At 59.3% G+C, this 19923-nt stretch overlaps 1 protein-coding gene across 4 annotated transcripts in view; it reads left to right on the forward strand.

The window, feature by feature from the left end:
• The first annotated feature begins 2543 nt into the window (after positions 1-2543).
• PIP5K1C (phosphatidylinositol-4-phosphate 5-kinase type 1 gamma) overlaps positions 2544-19923 on the forward strand; it is a 50728-nt gene continuing 33348 nt past the window's right edge. For 2 of the 4 annotated variants that reach the window (XM_075998327.1, XM_075998329.1), the window contains exon 1: positions 2545-2714. In XM_075998327.1, the coding sequence (XP_075854442.1) occupies positions 2621-2714 (94 nt within the window). In that variant the 5' untranslated portion in view covers positions 2545-2620. Of the gene's footprint in view, positions 2715-17745; positions 18085-19923 lie in introns of those variants that run through there. The other 2 variants (XM_020283938.2, XM_075998328.1) reach the window with 2 other exon arrangements.

Raw genomic sequence — 19923 nt, forward strand, 5'->3', positions numbered from 1 at the left:
TTTTAAAAATTAAAGTCACACGGGTGTGCGTTTTAGGGCGCTGGCCGCAGTGTTAGGGGAGCCGCCGGCGCCCCTCCGCGAGGCCCGGCCCGTTTGCCTGCCACTTCCGCGTCTCTGAATCGCCGCTGCTGCGCCAGTTTCTGCATTAAAAAAAAAAAAAATCTATTTCCTCTCCACGGCCCGCTCGACGGCCGCCCGCCCCGCCCCCACCGCGCGGGCGGACCGCGCCTGCGCCGAGCCCGGCCCGGGAGGACCCGGTTCCCCGCGCCCGGCCCCGCGGTGCCGAGGGACCGCACTTTGAGAACCAGGGCTCCCCCTTCCCCCCCAGACAGACGCTGCCTGAATCCGGAGTCCTGTTCCTGACGTGTGTCCAGAGGACCCTGCCTCGGGCCTTTGAAGAAGAACTGTGGGAAAACACACGCGACATAACACATTTAATGAATAAATAAGAGATTTGCCATTTTACTTTTTTTTTTTTTTTAGATTGGGGGGGGTGTCTTGCTATGTTGCCCAGGCTGGTCTCGAACTCCTGGTCTCAGGCGATCCTCCCGCCTCGGCCTCCCAAAGTGCTGGGATTACAGGCGTGAGCCACCGCACCCACACAACCACATTTATTAACACCCACATCATGATCAGAGGAAATCGCCTAACCATATCATTAATAAATTCACTATTATTCTTTAATGACACCATTAACACAATTATTCTTGGGTTTTTTTTTTTTTTTGAGACAGAGTCTCGCTTTGTTGCCCAGGCTAGAGTGAGTGCCGTGGCGTCAGCCTAGCTCACAGCAACCTCAAACTCCTGGGCTCAAGCAATCCTCCTGCCTCAGCCTCCCGAGTAGCTGGGACTCCAGGCATGCGCCACCATGCCTGGCTAAGTTTTTCTCTATATATTTTTAGTTGGCCAATTAATTTCTTTCTATTTATAGTAGAGACGGGGTCTCGCTCTTGCTCAGGCTGGTCTCGAACTCCTGACCTTGAGCAATCCGCCCGCCTCGGCCTCCCAGAGTGCCGGGATTACAGGCTTGAGCCACCGCGCCCGGCCCACAATTATTCTTAGAACAACCGTAGGGCTGAATCGCAGCACCGTTCTCTGTGTGACTCTGAGCAAGTGGCTTACCCTCTCTGAGCTCCAGTTTTCGTGTGTGTGAGATGGGGGTGATAGCATTTGGCTGGTTAATATTTTCAAACGTTTGCTGGGTACTAGGTGTCACATACTGGGCGTATATTAGTAGCAAAGCACAAAAAACAAGTTTCTAACTGTTAGGGAAATATGTGCAAAGGCTTTAGCTCTGGGACTGGCATTTAATGTTACCACTTATAACTTTCTTATTATATTTATATATTTTTTAATTTTAAGAAATAAAAAAGTTTTAATATTCTTTGTTTTAAAAAAATTACATACTTTTATTTTTTTATTTCATCCTTATTATATCTTTTTCCTCTTTTTTTATTTGTCCAATATTATAAACAATATTATTTAAATGCATGTTATATATTAATATTAACATTTATGGTATAATAGCAACATATTTTTAATGATATTAATATTTGTCGTAATATATAATTTATGTCTGTTTCAAATAAAATAAAATGGATTGATTATTGTATTACAATAATTTATATGACTACTATAAGTATTATCCATATCTACACAAATGTATATTTATTTACTTATTATGTATTAACTATTCATGACTTAAAGTAGTAATCTATACATAATAGGTAAATAATAGTCACATAACCATAAATAATACCTTTATTACTCACATAAATATAAATAATATTTGCTTATGTACATATATAATTTACATTTATGTACATGTTATATAATTTATATTTATATACATATTATATAATTTGTATTCATATGTTATATAATTATATTATAATATTTACATCAACTTATATACATATTTATTTATATTATATTCATTTATATACGTATCATAATTTATAGGTATACAAATATATAATAAAAATTATTTATTTTATATAGATAATATGGACATTGCTATATTTATATAAACAGCATCCACATTGCTACTTACATTTATATGAACATATGCACATTATTAAATGCTTATGTAAATATCTAAATATTATCTGCTGTTCTCTTATTAATAGTAAGCTATAACTACCCCTAGACTGTTTACCAGGAACACAAGAAAATAAAAAAATAGTAAAATATGTTATTATTAAAATAAAAATCTAAAAAATGAAATGCCTGCATTTGTAACACCTGGCATAAACCGTGGGATGTGTTTTGCAGCCGGGTCGCAGACACGTCGTGGACGGCGGGCGTCATTATATTTGCGCTGTGCATGTCAGCATTAGGGACGTATCTGTTCAGCAGCCAGATGACGAGCGCGGCGAGGCGCTGTCCTCCCACCCCCGGGCGCGCGGGGGCGATCGAGGCGCTCCCGGGCCCGGGCGGTGGCGCAGGCCCCGCCCCCGAGCCCCGATTGGCCGTGCGCGGTGACGCCGGCGCACGCGGCCCCGCCCCGGCCCGCCCCCCGCGCGCGGCCCGGCGCGTCCCCCGCCCCCCGCCGGCGGCGCCTGTTGTTCGCGGCCGCAGCCCGGGTCGCAGCTCGGGCCCCGCTGCGGTCCGCGCGGCCATGGAGCTGGAGGTGCCGGACGAGGCGGAGAGCGCCGAGGCGGGGGCCGGCAGCGCGGAGGCGGCCTGGGCGGCGGAGAGCGGGGCGGCGGCAGGTAACGGTCCGGCCCCCGCGGCCCGGGGACCCGCCCGAGCGCCGGCGGGGCCGGGACGTTCCACTCGGGGCCGCGGGGGGCGCGGGCACGGCGCAGGCACGGCGCGGGGGGCGCGGGCACGGCGCGGGGGGCTTGGGGGCGCCCAGTCCTGAGAGGCACCTGCCGCCCCGGCGCCGCCCGGCCCGGCGGACGCTGCCCCTCACGCGGCGCTGCGACCCTGCCCGGACCCCTGGCCGGGGTCAGCTCCAGGCCTGTCCCCACCGCAGCCACCGGGGGGGCGCATCCGAGTGCCTCGGAGCCGCAGCAGCCGCGACTCGGGTGGAGGTGCGGGTGGGGGGGTCCTCCGGGCCATCTGGGTCAGCCTGCCGGTGGTGTCACCTGTCCCTCCGCAAGTACCCCAGACCTGGGCGCGGTGCGCTGACCGTTCCTTGCCTTTCTGGGCCTCGGTTTGCCTGCCTGGACGACGAGGGGGCCAAGGGGGTGACATTTCGAGGAGCCCTCAGTGCCGTGGCACTGGGGTGGCAGCCAGGGTGGCAGAGCAGGGGGCTTGGATGCCTTGTCACTCTGCATCCCCAACCCCCAAGCCACCTTCTCTGCCTGGACACCAGCAGGGCAGCCCTGGCCGTGAAGGGGGCACGGCTTACATGCCCTTAGTGCGTCGTCTTCGGGCGTTGCAGCGGAGCAGGTGCCGGGAGCCCGTCCGCCTAGCCCTGCCCCACCCCTGGGCTCCCAGCCTCCCTTTCCGAGGGGACAGCGTGCAGAGCCCAGAGGGAGCAGTTCCTTCTCAGTCGAGGTCACAACTCCCAAATAGGAAGTTTCTGGATTGGCAGCATCCTGCGCTCTCTCCCCAAGCAGCCGTCGGCGTCTCTGAAGACACCCACGTGGGTACCCATCCTCCTTCTCACCCGGGCCTCCCTCCCCAGGCGGCCTTGGCAGCGGGCGAGGAGGTGCTGCGACTCGGGGGAAATGTCTGGGGAGAGAGAGCAGGCGCGAGCAGGTCCCCGGGGCTCTGAAAGTCGCTCGCCACTGCCTTCCCCATGGCCATCTGGACCCGCTCGGTAGATGACCTGGTTCACTGCCACGAGCCAGTCGCCTCGCCCTGTTCTCTGCCGGCGGCAGCGGGTGCCCTGGCCTGGCCAGCTCCAGGCGTGGTAGAGTAATGCAGGGGGTCAGTGGGCCCCAGCCGGGGACCCCTTCCCGGCCCCCGCCCCCGGACTTCTGCCATCAGCCTGGGCTGTCGGAGACAAAGTAGCCTAAGACTCCCTGACCACAAGAAAGCCACACGGCACCCGTTTGTGTAATCAGGGGCTGACTGGGGACAGATGAAGTCCCAGTTCCAGCCGTGGCTGGCTCTGAGCGTGGGGTAGCTGAGGGATCGGGGCTTGTCCTCCCTGCCTGTCCCCGAAATCTGCAGAAATCTGACTGCAGCTACCCGTTTATTTTATTCATTTTAAAATTAAGACCTGCTTCTCCCCTTCCAAACCCATTTCGGCTGCCACGAGTGCTGTTAAGTTTGGGTCGTGGCCTACCCAGGCCCGTGCGTGCAGACACATGAATATCTTTGTATTTTTCATACCCCATGTACACACGTCAGTGGTCCTTTTGGTCCTCGAGAGACGGTTTCGTGCCCCACCAGGGTTTCTCTGCCTTGCAGCTGTTGGCAGATTGGGCTGGAAAAGTCTTTATTTGGGGGCATCTCTGGCCTCCACCCACCCCGTTCCGGGAGCATCCCCGGTCGTGACAACCAGGTGTCTCTAGACATCACCCGGAGTCCGCTGCCGGCAGAGTCGCCCTGGCGAGAACCGCCGAGCGGCGTCTGACGGCGACTTGCTCGCTGTAGTCACCTGGAATCTCCCCCACACCGGTGTCAGATCCTCACGGAGAGAGCGCTCCGCGCACAGGGCATGGTTGGGAGGGTGAGTCACAATGCCCGGGGTCCACTCCCAGCTCAGCCCCTCGGTTTCTGGGTGACCTTCACCTCTCCAAGCCTTAGTGTCCCCATTTGTGACATGGGCTGATGACCGTGTCCGAGTCAGGTTGGCCGTGAGCCTGAAAGTGTCGACGCGAGTGCTTAGTGGCCGTCAGCGGCGATTGGCGCCCGCCGTAGACACCTGCCGTCATTGCTCCAACCAGCCTCCTGCAGGGCACAGCCCAGCGTTTGTGGAGTCACTTTTTGCTGTGAGGAGCAGCGTGGTGGCAGGCGCCTGTGGCCGCGGGCCTGCACCTGTGGGCGCTTTAGTTCCCGGCAGTTGGAGCCCAGTCTCGGAATGGCTGGGCCGTCAGTGGCAGGCGGACTGAAAGGCCACGGTCCGTCGGGGTGGGGAGCCCCGTCCGGCAGGGCCGAGGGAGGCCGCCTGTGTCCCCGGCGCTGCCAGCTCTGCATGCTGTCGCCGTGGCGATGTTGGCCAGTCTGGCCAGAGGCGACACGCTATCTTGTTGGTGGTTTAGACTCTGGTTGCTGTAAGTGCCGGGTTCTCGCTCCCGAGTCCTGGCCCAGAGAAGCCTGGCGGTGCGCCCTGGGCTGCCGGGCACCTGGTTCACGGGAGTGGCTCCGGGGAGGGCCAGGGGCTTGGGGACACTCCGCCTGTGGCTTTGGGCCTGAGCTGCCTCCCCGCACCCGTCCTGTCTCTGCGACGCCTGGACAGTCGGCTTCATTCCTGAGCCCCCGCCCCTTCCACATCTGATCCGGTGGCAGATTCCGTCAGCCTCGCCATGACGGCTGGCCGGAATCTGCCCACTTCTTCCCCCAACCTGCCTCCGCCCGGCGGCTCTAGCCTCCTTTCCCTGCCTGGACCAGCAGCTGGCCCCGCCCAGGCCTCCCTCCTCTTCCCGTGCTCCCTGCAGCGCGAGCGTGCTGGAATGATCCGGTTAAAAACTGGCACAGGCCTGTCCCTCCTCTGCCCACAGCCCTCCATGGCTCCCACCTTCCTCGGGGGAAAAGCCCAGGTCCTCCCCACGGCCTGCCAGGCCCTGCACGACCTGCCCGTCCCTTCCCCGCCCTCCCCTCCTCCCTCTCTGCCCCTCCTCACTCTGCTCCAGCTACACGGGCCTCGTCGCTGTGCCTCTAACACGCCAGGCATGGCCTGCCCCAGGGCCTTTGCACGGCTGTGGGGGGCACAGGAATGTTCTTTCTCCGTGTCTGTGCCTGTTGCTTCCTTAGCTCCTGCACCTCCTCCTCCTCCCCCCCCATTTCCCTTCCTGCTCTCGTCACCGCAGCACTTGTCACCACCGGAGACATATGGCTCTGCTGACGTGAGTTCTGACCATCCCTCCTCCTGAGCGAGAGCGCCACAGGAGCCAGGACCGTCTATGTCATTCCCATGGCGTCCCCAGCGCCCGGAGCCGCCTGGCACACGCCGCCTGGTAAACATCAGGTGGATGCCAAGGAGGAGCCCCAGGCGGACGGGGCGGCTGGCGATGGCGTTGCCAGGAAGGTGACATTTGAGGGAGCCCTGAGGAGGGGCGCGAGGAGGGCACACGGGGCCGGGTACGCCTGGACAGCAGCGCTGGGCGCCCTAAGGGCCGCAGAGCCGGCGCGGGGGTCCTCTGTGGCCGTGGACGGGGGTGGTGACGGAGCCGGGGTGGCCATGGTGCAGGGCAGCGGGCCCAGGTGGTGACGGAGCCGGGGCAGCCGTGGCACAGGGCAGGGGGCCCAGGTGGTGATGGAGCCGAGGTAGCCATGGTGCAGGGCAGCGGGGCCCAGGTGGTGACGGAGCCGGGGTGGCCATGGTGCAGGGCAGCGGGGCCCAGGTGGTGATGGAGCCGGGGTGGCCATGGTGCAGGGCAGCGGGCCCAGGTGGTGATGGAGCCGGGGTGGCCATGGTGCAGGGCAGCGGGCCCAGGTGGTGACGGAGCCGGGGCAGCCGTGGCGCAGGGCAGGGGGCCCAGGTGGTGATGGAGCCGAGGTGGCCATGGTGCAGGGCAGCGGGCCCAGGTGGTGACGGAGCCGTGGTGGCCATGGTGCAGGGCAGCGGGCCCAGGTGGTGACGGAGCCGGGGTGGCCGCGGCGCAGGGCAGCAGGCCCAGACACAGGCAGGAGGGTCCTGGTCCAGCTTGCCCCGGCCGCCTCCTGGGAGATGACATCAGCTGCCGCAGCCCCCAGTGTCCCCGAGCCGCGGCCTTGGGAGCCACCTGGCTCCACCGAGGACCAGACGTGGCGCTTGGGCTCCATGTCCCCACCGTGAAGGGGGTGTGGTGGCCGCCCCTTCTCGTGGGCTGCGTGGGGAGGACGGACGGGCAGGGCCTCAGCCACGCCGGGTCCCCCGCCCCCGCCCCTGCTGTGCTCAGGGAACCCCCATCGCCGGCTGCGTCCCCACGGCCCAGCCGCGGCGTCACCGGGGAGTGTGGCGGCCATGCTGCGTGGTCCCCACAGGCGTTCATGGGACGTTCCCGAGTGCAGCGTCCACGGGCCGGGGCCGCAGGTGCCCAGGTCACACCAGGGACCAAGGCGGCTCCCGGCTGACCCGAGGACGGGAGCAGGGGCCGCCACCAGGGGCCGCTGACCGCGGCACCCCGTCCCACCGTACCAGCTCTCGTTCTCCAAGTGTCTCTGGCCCGCGGCGCTGCCCCCTCGTGCACACGCCGTCCTGGGCAGCTTCCCGGCGGCCGCAAGCGCGCGGCCTGCAGAGCGAAGGCGCTCACCGTGCGGTCCTTTGCGGGAAACCTTTGCCGGCTCCTGAGTCAAGCCGTGGTGGGCGGTGGTGGGTGCGGGGAGGGACCGCTGTGGCCACCGTGGCAAGGGATGGGGCCGGGCCTGCTTTAACCGAGGGGTCGGAGAGGGAGGTGACCACCAGCCCAGACCTGGACGGGAAGCGTGGGCCGCAGGGTGAGCCTCCCAGGCAGCGAGAGCCGCCGTGCAAAGGCCCTGAGGTAGGGATGAGCCGGACCCATTTGCGCCACAGACTCAACGTCAGCGAGGTGGGGGCAGGGCCGGCCACGCAGGCCTCGGAGGCGGGACCCTGGCCGGGGTGTTGCTCTGAGGACAGCTGGCGGCACCGGGCGTCTGAGCAGGCCAGCGAGTGCAGATTCGCGCTCTGGTGCCTGGTGGGGACGGCTGTGGCCATGGCGGTGGGGGTGGCGTTCAGGCGGGCCATGCGGGTGCCTGGCCACGGCGAGCCGAGGGGGTGGCGTCCTGCCGGGCCGTGCGGGTGCCTGGCCGCGGCGAGCCGAGGGGGTGGAGTTCAGGCGGGCCGTGCAGGTGCCTGGCCACAGCGAGCCGAGGTCCTGGGGGGATTCGGGCCCCAGACTGGGCGCCAGTGGCCAGTGCAGAGGCTGGAGCAGGCCGGGCCCTGGGCCGTCCGGAGTGCGTGCGGAAAGTGCGGAGCAGGTGGCAGGGTCCCACCAGAGCAGGCGGAGCCCCGGGAGCCTGGGCGGGGCCTAGTGTGGGGCTGAGCCCGCGGTGGCCACCTGGAGCCGTGCGCCTCTGTGCAAGGGACCTCCTTTTCTTCCCCCAGATGCAAGCCGCGGGGTCCAGGGACCCAGTGGGGCAGGCATCGGCGGGGCCCCACCCTCCAGGGATGCTGCATGACCCAGGCGTTGACAGTTTATGGATGGGGAAACTGAGGCTCCAGGAGGGCTGGGGAGGCCGCCCGGAGCAGGGCGTGGACCAGGAGTGGCCCAGGCCCGCCCACCGCCTGGGCTTAGCAGCGCGTCCCTTCACCCGGGCGCCCAGGCTGGCTGAGGGGGATTTGCCGGCCGGGTGCCAGCTGGACGCGGCGCCGCAGGGCCGGGCACTCAGGGATTACGGCCCTCGGGGATTAGCCGGAGCCCCCGCCCCACCTCGGTGCCCCGTGAGGCCAGCACGCGAGGGGCTGGGGCGCACCCGAGGGCCCCCAGGTGCCTGAGCCCCCAGCCCTGGCGGTGGGCAGGGAGCAGACCCAGCACCCGTCTAGCCCCTCCCCTGCCGACCACTGCACAGGCGGTGCTGCCCTGGCGGGTGCGGGCAGCGAGGTGCACCGACGGAATGCTCGCTCCGGGCTGGGTGCTGGGAAACCAGGGGACGAGGCAGACGGGCCCCCGACTCGAGGTGGGGGGCGGGGAGCGTGTGGACAGTGAACAAAGAAAGAAGCAAAATATGTGGCTTGAGAGGACGCCGTGGAGAAGGGGAGAGAGACGGCGAGGGGGTTGTCCAGGCCAAGTCCTCGGGAGGGCGTTGGAATGGAGATGTGAAGGAAACGAGGGACCTGCATCGTGGAGGTGGGGGGAGTGTGCCAGGCAGGGTCACAGCCCGTGCAAAGGCCCTGGGGCAGAGCTGTGCATGGCGTGTTGGAGGCACAGCGAGGAGGCCCGTGTGGCTGGAGCAGAGGGAGGAGGGGAGGGGGTGGGGGGACAGGGCAGGTCGTGCAGGGCCTGGTGGGTCCCAGGGAGGACTTGGGCCTTGACCCCAAGGTAGGTGGGAGCCATGGAGGGCTGTGGGCAGACAGGTCCTGACTCAGGTGCTCGGTGGTGGCTGCTGCAGGGTGGACAGGCTGTGGGGCCTGAGGGTGAGAGCCCGGGGACAAGTGGAGGGGACTGGGTGTCCAGGCGGGGGCTGTGAGGAATGAGTGATGCCATACCGAAGGGACTTTGGGAGCAGAGCAGCAGGTCCTGTGGAGGGTCGAGAGGGCACGGTGGGGCGGGTGGGTCTCGAGCCCCTGGAGGGCGGAGCTGCCCTGGGCTGAGGCAGCTGCTGCGGCAGGAGCCGGGCGGGGCCATGCTGCCTGCGGGACCCCGTGAGCGGCCGGGCTGCGGGCGGTGGTGGGAGGATGGCCATGGGGCCGGGCGGGGCCGGCAGGGCCTTGCTGGGTGTGGCCCCCCCACCCCCCCCACCCCCCACCCCGTGAGAGGCCGGGCCGGGCTGCGGGCGCCGGTGGGAGGATGGCCATGGGGCCAGGCTGCGTGCGGGACCCCGTGAGCGGCCGGGGCCGGGCTGCGGGCAGTGGTGGGAGGATGGCCGTGGGGCCGGGCGGGGCCCGGCAGGCGGCCAGGACGAGGGGCCCCACAGGTACGGGCAGCGGGTTGTCCCGCCCCTCTGTGCCTCTGTTTCCTCATTTGTATAGCAGGGTCACTCGAGGATCAGATGAGCCGTGGGGGGCGCCCAGGTCACGGCGCAGAGACCCGGCTGCGAGAGGTGGCTGGGCAGCCCGGAGCATGGGGGCTGCATGCTGTGCTGTCGCAGCCTCTGGGCGCGGGCCAGCCCTGGGGGCCACCCTCCCCAGGCGCACGGCGCCACGTCCAAGCGTCACAAACCCTGGAGGCAGGCCGCAGAGCGAGCGCAGTTCCCGACCAGACCGGACCCTGCCGCCCTCCTGCCAGCCCGGCCTCGTCTGCGGCCCCACCGCGGCGACCTCACGGGGGAAGTGACTTCTCCGCAGAGTCGCGATGCGTGCTTAAATTAACGTGAATCAGAGAAAAACCTCTTGATACAGCTTTTCTTTTGTAACGTTTCCTCTTTGCTTGAAAATGTTTTTCTGCAAGGGGAGCGTTGGCAGCGTGGGTGTGAGGGCCTGGCCCCCGGCCTCACGGGGCTCCCCCCTCTCCCCACCAGCGATCCGTGTCGTTGCCAGAGCTGGAAAACGGAGTGTCACCCACTGGGGGCGCAGGGCCACCGCCAAGGCTGGCTCCGAGCTGCCTGCGAGCGGCGGGGCCGCCCGGCCGCACACCCGGTCTGTCTGCCCCGCCCGGTCACCGCGGTGGCCCGCACGCGGGACGCGGGCCTCACTGTCTGGGAACAGCGTGATCGCATCTTTCCTGTTTTACAGTCGAGGTGTCAGTCTTGTTCTTGTTGATTTGTGGGAGCTCTTTATATATCGTGGGAGCTGCCTGTGGGTCTGTGATGCGAGTTTGGGTCGTTCTTTTCTCATCTTCTCCTGTGATGATTATCGATGCCCGGCAGGTGTTTTGTCTCTGTGTGGTCAAGTTTATCGTCCTTTCCCTCTGTGGTTTCCCAGTTTGGTGTCATGAACAGGAAAACCTTCCCTGCTCTGAGGTTGTATTTAAATTCTTCTGGGACTTGTATAGGTTTTTTCTTTTTTCCCCACGTTTGCACTCTTGCTCTATTGGGAGTTGCCCTGGCGCCAGGTCTACGCGGGTTTCATTGCTCCGGGTGGCTCCTGGCCGTGCTTCCCGTTTGAGATGTCCCCTCGTTCCGTGCTGAACTTCTCCGTGTGGCTATTTCTGGGCTTTCTATTCTGCTCCGTTCCCTGCTTGTGCCCCCGTGCAGCGGGCGAATCCTAAAATACAAGTAATAACACGTTTACAGTAAAAAAAATAAATAAATGGCAGTGAGATGTGTGGTCAGTAAAAAGTGAACTTCCCACCTCCCCGCCCCGTCTCTGCTGGGGCAATGACTGCATGTTATTCGGGTGTTTCTCTGCACCCACCCGTCTCAGCACGTCTTCTTCTTCTTCTTCTTCTTCTTCTTTTTTTTAACATTTTATTTTAAAAGCCTTCAAGCCTATAGGAAAGTGGCATGAGTGCTGCAGTGCTTTAGAGACAGGATCTCGCTCTGTCGCCCAGGCTGGGGTGCAGTGGCGTCATCACAGCTCACTGCAGCCTCCAACTCCTGGGCTCAAGCCATCCTCCTGCCTCAGCCTCTGGAGTAGCTGGGACTACAGGTGCCACCACCACACCCTGATAATTTTTATCTTTGTAGTGATGGGGTCTCACTATGTTGCCCAGGCTAATGTTGAACTCCTGGCCTCCAGCGATCCTTCCCCCTTGGCCTCCCAGAGTGCTGGGATTACGGGCCGGGGCCATGGCGCCGGCCTTTTCTGTGTGTACGTTAGCCCGTGTGTGTGTGTGTGTGTGTGTGTGTGTGTGTGTGTGTGTGTGTGTGTTATCGTGCGGGGCCATTTCAGAGTCGCCTGCCAGCTCGATGCCTCTTTGCACCTAAATACGTAGGCCCAGTCGATTCTCGTCCCCTGCGGTAGCTTTGTCCCGTCAAGCTGCCTGCAACACTGACAGGCGTGCGCCATGCCCCCCCGGGACGTCCAGGGTCAGGTTCCCGCCAGCCTCTGGTCACGGCGCTCGGTCAGCCTGTCCTGCGTCCTGCTGAAAGGCGCCTTGGGTCTCAGCGCCATCCTGCGCACCCAGGGCCTGGGCGAGGCCCCGCCACCCGCTCCTGAGCGGGGCTTCTCTGGCGCCGGGCTCCTGCGCGAGGCTCCCCCAGTCCCCTGGCGCCGGGGACACTAGAACGCGCTGCAGCGCACACTGGCGGGGGTGGGGGGCAGTTTTAACAGCAACATTACCAAGAAAAAGCACAAAAATGCCAAAATCGTGGCTCTTGGTGCAGGAAAAGGCCCGGTGTTCACAGCGTGAACAGGAACGGGAAGGCGTCCCCTCGCACCCCGTGAGCGGGGCACGCGCGTCCGGAGGTAGTCGGGTCCCTGCTCTGGCCTGCTCACCCGGAGCGGGCCCAGGTGGCCGTCCGGCCCACAGGTGGGGCCAAGAGCCCCTGGGATCTGCGGTGGGGACGCGGGAGCTGTGGCCTTGCCTTGGCCACGCCGTGCTGCGGACGGCGGCATGGAGACCGCTAGGCCCGGGAACACGGGGCCACGCACAGAGCCTGGCTTTGGGGGACGGTCCCACGGCAGGGTGGCGGTGTGCCCCCAGGACTGTGGCGGGACCTGACCTCTCCCGGGGCCGGCGTTTGATCTCTGGACCCTGACCCCGCTGGCCCAGCCCGTCCCCCCACCCCGTGCTGGCCGTGCCAGGGTGCCGGGGGCCTTCTGTCCTGGGCTGTGGGGCCTCCGTGCTGGCCGGAACCCTGTCTCGGACGCTGGTGGCGGCCTGGGGGCCAGGGGGCCCTGGATCCCAGTGCTCCCTGCCCTCCGCGGGGCTTCCTGTTTACTGCCTGGAGCCGGTGGGGACAGACTGCGGTGGGGGTGGGGCAGGGCCGCCTGCTGGCCCAGGAGGACCTGGAGCTGCCCTGTCCTAGGGCCCCCGTGTGCCCTGCCCCGCGGTCACACCCAGCCCTTCCTTGCCGAGCCCCCAGTGTCCTGTTGTGCCGTCAACCACCTGTGCACGTGCTCGCGCCTGCCAGTCCCCAGGCTGCGGGACAGCTCCTGTGGTTCTGCCCCCCCCAGGCGTCACGTGTCCACGAGTTGCCATGCAAGGGGAAGCTGCGCTGTCCCTCCCGCTCCCCCCAGGCCCGCCCTGGGGCCTCTGTCCCGCCGCTGCATCTGCGCCTGCGCAGCTCTTGGTCACAGGCCTCTGCCCTCGTGTGTGGCGTGCCCTTGTTCCACACCGGCTGCTCCCCGACTCTTCCCTAACGCTGTCTGTCGAGATGCAGCACACACGCCACTCTACCTGTTCCGCGGTTCAGTGGGCTTTAATATATTCATCTCTACTTCCAGAACATTCTTGTCACCCAGAGAGGAAGCCCCGTCCCCATCGGCAGTCACTCCCCAGCCCCTGGCGACCACGAGTCCACGTCCCGTCTCTGTGGCTCTGCCTGCTCTGGACATTTCACATAAACGGAGTCTCACACTGTGTGTCCTTCTGTGTCTGGCGTCTCTCACTGAGCACGATGTCCTCAAGGTCCCTCCACGCTGTGGCCTGCGTCAGAGCCTCGTCCCTTTCCGTGGCTGAGCGATGTTCTGCTTAGAGCACATTGTGTTTGTCCGTCATCCATCGATGGATGTTTGGATTGTTTTCCCTTTGGGGCTGCTATGAGCAATACCGCGTGAACATCTGCATACAGGTTTCTGTGTGGAAGTGGATTTTCACTTCTCTTGGGTAGAAACCTAAGGGTGGAGTTGCTGGGTCATGTAGAAACCTTGTGTCCAGCCACTTGAAGAACTGTCAGACTGTTTTCCAAAGTGGCAGGACCACCGTATACTGCCCCCGGCAACGTGTGGGGGACCTGGTTTCTCCACATCCTCACTGACACTTCTTTCTTTTTCTTTTTTTTTTTTTGAGACAGAGTCTCACTTTGTTGCCCAGGCTAGAGTGAGTGCCGTGGCGTCAGCCTAGCTCACAGCAACCTCAAACTCCTGGGCTCAAGCGATCCTCCTGCCTCAGCCTCCCGAGTAGCTGGGACTACAGGCATGAGCCACAATGCCCGGCTAATTTTTTCTATATATTTTTAGTTGGCCAATTAATTTCTATCTATATTTAGTAGAGATGGGGTCTTGCTCTTGCTCAGGCTGGTTTTGAACTCCTGACCTTGAGTGATCTGCCCGCCTCGGCCTCCCAGAGTGCTAGGATTACAGGCGTGAGCGCCCGGCCCAGAAATGTCTATTGAGATCACTGGCTCATTTTGTAATTGGGTTATTTGGCTTTTTATTATCAAGTTGTAGGAGTTCTTTATATATTTTAGATGTATATCTTTTACTAGATATATGATTTACAAATATTTTCTCCCATTCCAAAGTTTGTATTTTCAGTTTCTTGCTGGTGTCCTTTGAAGCACAGAAGCTTTGATGATTTTTAAAAAAATCATTTTTTTAGAGACAAGGTCACATTGAGTGATCCTCCCACCTCAGCCTCCTGGGTAGCTGGGACAGGCACACGCCACCGTGCCCACCTCATGTTATGATGAATTTTGATGAAGCCAAATTTATCTACTTTTCTTTGGTTGCTTGTGCTTTTGGTGTCATAGCTAAGAAACCATTGCTATATCCACAGTCATGAAGATCTGCCCTTATATTTTCTTCTGAGAGTTGAATAGCTGTAGCTATTACATTCGTTTAGGTTTGTGATCCATTTTGAGTTAATTTCTGTATGTGGTGTGAGGTCGAGGTCCAGCCTCACTCTTTTGCACGTGGAATTCCAGTTGTCCCTGCACCATTTGTTAAAGAGATTGTTTTTCCCCAGTTGGATTGTCTTGGCACCTTATTGAAATCTATTGACTGTTTGGGTTATTTCTAGTTTCTCAGCTGATCTATTGTGGACTAATCTATCGATCTGTATGTGTGTCTACACCAGTACAGTGCTTGATTACCATAGGTTTGTAGTAAGCTTTTTTATTCTTTCAAAAGCATTCAGTTGGCTCTGGGAGGCTGAGGCGGGAGGATTGCTTGAGGCCGGGAGTTCGAGACCAGCCTGAGCAAGAGCGAGACCCTGTCTCTACAAAAATGCAAAAAACATTTAGCTGGGCATGGTGGTGTGTACCTATAGTCCCAGGTTCTCGGGAGGCTGAGGCAGGAGGATCGCTTGAGCCCAGGAGTTGGAGGCTGCAGTGAGCTGTGATGACGCCACTGCACTCCAGCCTGGGCGACAGAGTGAGACCTTGTCTCAAAAAAACCCAAACAAACAAAACAACAAAAAGACACCTTCAGTTGGTACCAAAGTCGTAAGTTTTGAATCGGGCAGTCCGAGTCCTCCACCTTCGTCCTGCAAGTCACCTTTCAGTGTGCCGAGTCTCTCTGGCCTCTGGTCTCCGTCAGGTTAGAGCGGCCAGGTTCTTTTAAGCAGCTCTGTGACGTTCCATTGTGTGCATTCTATCATTCATTCACCTTGTTATCAGCTCCTTATTGAGCACCTGCTGTGTGCCGGGCTCTGTTCTCAGCCCTGCTGGGAGGCTGGGGAACAACTGGGCTCGATTATTCTAACCCAGGGGTTAGGAAATTTCTTGTATAAAGGGCCAGGCAGTACGTTTTTTAGGTTTTATGGCCCAGATGGTCTCTGTCCCAACTGTTCCATTCTGCCATTGTGGCACAAAAGCAGCCATAGACAGTTCATGAACAGATGAGCGTGACTGTGTTCTAATAAAACTTTATTTACAAAAGCAGGTAGTGGGCCGGATCTGGCCCTGGACTGTGGTTCACCAGCCCCTGCTCTCAGCAGTCCTTTATTTGTATTTATTTATTTATTTTGAGACAGAGTCTCAGCTTGTTGCCCAGGCTAGAGTGAGTGCTGTGGCGTCAGCCTAGCTCACAGCAACGTCAGACTCCTGGGCTCAAGCAATCCTCCTGCCTCAGCCTCCCAAGTGGCTGGGACTACAGGCATGTGCCACCATGCCTGGCTAATTTTTTCTATATATATATTAGTTGGCCAATTAATTTCCTTCTATTTATAGTAGAGACGGGGTCTCGCTCTTGCTCAGGCTGGTTTTGAACTCCTGACCTTGAGCATTCCGCCCGCCTCGGCCTCCCAGAGTGCTAGGATTACAGGCATGACCAGCAGTCCTTTATAGGACCTTTAGGCTGTTATAAACTGTTGCTGCATAATCAGTGAGCCTCCTGGAACACAGATGTCTTTATACCCATGTTAAAGTTATCTAGGAGAAAGTTCTAGAAGCAGAATTGCTGGCAAAGGTCACATGCATTAGTAGTGTTGTTGCCAAGTTGCCTCCGGTGTGGTGAACCCATTGCCATGAGCACTGCCCCCAGCCCAGCGTGAGGACCCTGTGTCCCCAGCACCTGCCGACGGGTGACCAAGGGCACCTCGAGCTAATGTTCATATTCATGACTTTTAACGTCAGAGGGGCCTGTCTGTCTCTCAGATGTTTGCACCGTTTGTTTTCTTTTCCTTTGCTGCTTGTACAAATCAAGCTAGGTTAATGCTTTTAGAAACCCTCATTTCTATAAATGAAAATGACAAAACATTCATTTCAAATGGCACCCGAGGATGTAACAGGCAAAGGGAGAGACCCCCTCCAATCCCACGCCCCAGAAATAACTTGAAACCGTCTAAGACTTAGGTGTCTGGTGGCAGCCATCACTGCGGCGTGACGCGTCCCGCGGCACGAACAGCCCGAGTCCCCTGAGGAGGTCAGCGGGGCCAGGATCCTGGCATCGAAGGGACACACCGTTGCCCAGGGTGTCCCTGAGGCCCTCAGACTCCGCAGGTCCCGACCGTTGGTGGCACATTTGACCCAAGCCTGCGCCGCCTCCTGGCGCCCCGTCTGGGAGGTGAAGCCAGTGTGCGCTGAGCCGGAGCCCCAGCCTCACTTCCTCCCGGCTCCTCCCTTGGCAGCTGCGGACCGTCCCAGCCGCCTCTGTCCCTGCGCCGCCTCCCGCTGCTGTCCTGCGGGGGCCTGCTGGGTGCGGGGAAGCCACTGTGAACAGGACGCTCAGGCCTGTGCCCACACAGAGCCGCAGAGCGCCAGACCGTGATAGAACGGAGATGTAGGGAGGGGCAGTGGGGGCTGCCGCAGCCTGCGTCTCCCTGGGGAGGTGACAGGCCAAGGCCCAACGAGGGAGGACAGGAGCCAGCCACGCAGAGACGTGATCACACGCCCCAGGCAGATTGCATAGCACGTGCAAAGGCCCTGAGGTAGGACCACGCCTCCTCAAGGTGTGACGAGCAAAAGCGTGGGCAGCCCGTGGCACGTGCCTGGTACTCAGTTGTCCTCTGTGACCCATGAGATCGCTCTGGCAGAATCCGCTCAAACACCATGTGTCCCCAAAGCTTGAAAGAACCTGACATCTAAGGTCGAGACCTTTCCCCTGGGGAGAAAGGATCTTACTGAGAAGATGTTCAGAACTACTGAAAAATTAATAGAATCGGGCAGTGGACCCACCCACTGCTTACTGCCTGCATCCCGCAGTCGGCATTTGGCCACATTCACTTCTCCCATCCCCCGTCGTCTCGCTCCACGGGTGCATTTCCAAGTCGCAGACCTCAGCATCCCACCAGCCGGCACTTACGCGTGATTCAGCACGGTTCGCTAGAGCTTGCTATTTTTTAACTTGTCTTTTGAAATGTTAACTACTCCGATCAGCTGTTAACTCCAGAATCCTTAGCCTTTCCCGGCCCTGTCCTGGGGTGAAAGTCGGAGACTCGGCAAATGCACAGAAATGCTTCGTTTCTTTTTCTTTTTTTTTAGACAGAGTCTCACTCTTGCCCAGGCTAGAGTGAGTGCCGTGGCGTCAGCCTAGCTCACAGCAACCTCAATCTCCTGGGCTCAAGCTCAAGCAATCCTCCTGCCTCAGCCTCCCGAGTAGCTGGGACTACAGGCATGCACCACCATGCCCAGCTAATTTTTTCTATATATATATTAGTTGGCCAGTTAATTTCTTTGTATTTATAGTAGAGACAGGGTCTCGCTCTTGCTCTGGCTGGTTTCAAACTCTTGACCTCGAGCAATCCACCTGCCTCGGCCTCCCAGAGTGCTAGGATTACAGGCGTGAGCCACCTCGCCCAGCCAGAAATGCTTTATTTCTGCCTGTGCCTGATGAAGACCCCCCCCCCCAATTCACACCGACACGGTGCCACACCAGGTGGGAACAGCAGCCACCAAGGGCTTTGTGCCCTTGGGGTGCCCTTGGAGTACAGGGGTTCTTCCCAGCGCCTCTGCCAACCAGGGAGGGTCATCTGCACATGGTGGTAAAAATTAACCCAGGATGAGGCCAGAGAAGGGCCAGCCATATAAAGCAGGGGCCATGCGCAGAGGGCGGGACTCCTGAATCCCAGCCCTCTGGACCCACTTGCAGCATGGCTCTGGGTAGGTTGCTGGAACCTGGCAATCTTGTCCTGCTCTGTTTAGTTCTCATTTTCAGTCAGTTGCTTCTCTTGGGTTTTCTAACATTTTATCTTTTTTTCCCTCAGTCTTCATTGCTTTCTCTTTTTTCTTGTCTTATCACTCTGGGCAGCATCGCTACAGCAGCGGTGGCTCTCCCGGCCACGCTCCTGTCTCATGGTGGATGTTAACGTACTTTTCATAACTTTTTGCCTTATATTTCTTTTTAGGGAAAGGCCCCCTCCCTTACCACTGTCCCCCCCTTTTTCTTCTTTCTCTAGTTTCTTGATTTGGGGGGTTTCTTTTTTTGGACATCAAACTAATGTTGAATTTTGTTAGAGGTTTTTCTGGATTTGGAAATGGGATCGTAGGGTTTTTTCACCATTGACTTTGGGTAACTTCCCAAATGTCTCCAAATCCCCCGTTTCCCAGCCTGAGAAAGGGCAGTGTAATGAATTAAGTGGCCACTGGCTTTGGTGCTCAGAGGCGCCCCCTGGCTGCCCGCCGTGGAGAAGGGCTGTGGGGGACAGGGCAGAGGAGGCAAGTGGCGGTGCCAGCCTTTTACTTCTGGGTCTGCGTGTTTCTCAGGAAAGCCAGGTTTTTCTCCAGGATACCGTGATTTTTAAAGTTGACTCAACTCAAACACCGTAGCGCTAGAAAGAAAGCCCAGGTGCGGCCGTCCTTGGTGGCACGCTGGTCGCACCGTCGCGGCGACTTGCTGGGCTCGTGACTGTGGGTTGGGCAGCTGCAGGAGTCACGGCTCTCCTCACTTCCTGGTGGGCACCGGGGCCAAGTGCTGCCAATCCCAAGGCGGGGAGGCCAGTGGGGGTTGCGGATGATCTGGGTGAGGGGCCTTAGCAGTGTTGGACTCCATGGACCTCTCTGAGCCTCAGTTTCCCCGTCTGTAATGTGAAGCTGTCCGTAGCAGCTACCTGGTCAGACGGGGGTGAGGTTCTGCGTGGGAGGGGTTCGCTTGGCTCGGGACCCAGCAAAGTGTGCAGCTCGGGGATTTGCTGTCACTGCTGTTTTTAACGTTTCAACTGAGGGCTTTTTGGAAACGGTCTCGCTCTGTCACCCAGGCTGGAGTGCAGTGGCATCATCACAGCTCACTGCAGCCTCCAACTCCTGGGCTCAAGCAGTCCTCCTGCCTCAGCCTCCCAGAGTGCTGGGACTACGGGTGCCACCAAGCCTGGCCTCATCCGAGGTGTTTTTTAACCACACAGGCTAGTGCAGAGGGCCTCACCCGGGACGATGACACTGGGTGATGTCTGGGGACGTTTGTTGTTGTCACGACTCGAGGTGCTCCTGGCCTGGAGCAGGTGGAGGCAGGGACGCTGGACTACCCGGCCCCAGTGTCCACAGCACCCAGGGGAGACCCTGGGATGGTGGTGGGTTTTAGGAGGCGACTGGAGCCCCCAGACCGTTTGTGCGTCACGAGGGGAGAGGCTGGGTAGGGCCCGAGGAGTGTCCGGCAGGCAGCACAGTCGGTCCTGGCCCGTGTGAGCCAGAGCAGAAGCCGAGGGTTGACGTCAGCGACCAGCCCGATGTGGGTCCGGGGTCCACGGAGTCAGAGCGTCAGACGTGGGCCTGGACTTTATGGTTTTATTCCCTTTCTCCAGTAGCTGGTTTGTACTGTGTGTGGCATCGTGCTTTTGAAGTGTACCATTGAGTAGTGTTTTTTTGTTTTGAGTCAGAGTCTCACTCTGTTGCCTGGGCTAGAGTGCCGTGGCGTCAGCCTAGTTCACAGCAACCTCAGACTCCTGGGCTCAAGGCTCCTCAGACTCCTGCCTCAGCCTCCCGAGTAGCTGGGACTATAGGCATGCG

This window comes from Microcebus murinus, chromosome 27 (assembly GCF_040939455.1).
Source record: "Microcebus murinus isolate Inina chromosome 27, M.murinus_Inina_mat1.0, whole genome shotgun sequence".
Lineage (NCBI taxonomy): Eukaryota > Metazoa > Chordata > Mammalia > Primates > Cheirogaleidae > Microcebus > Microcebus murinus.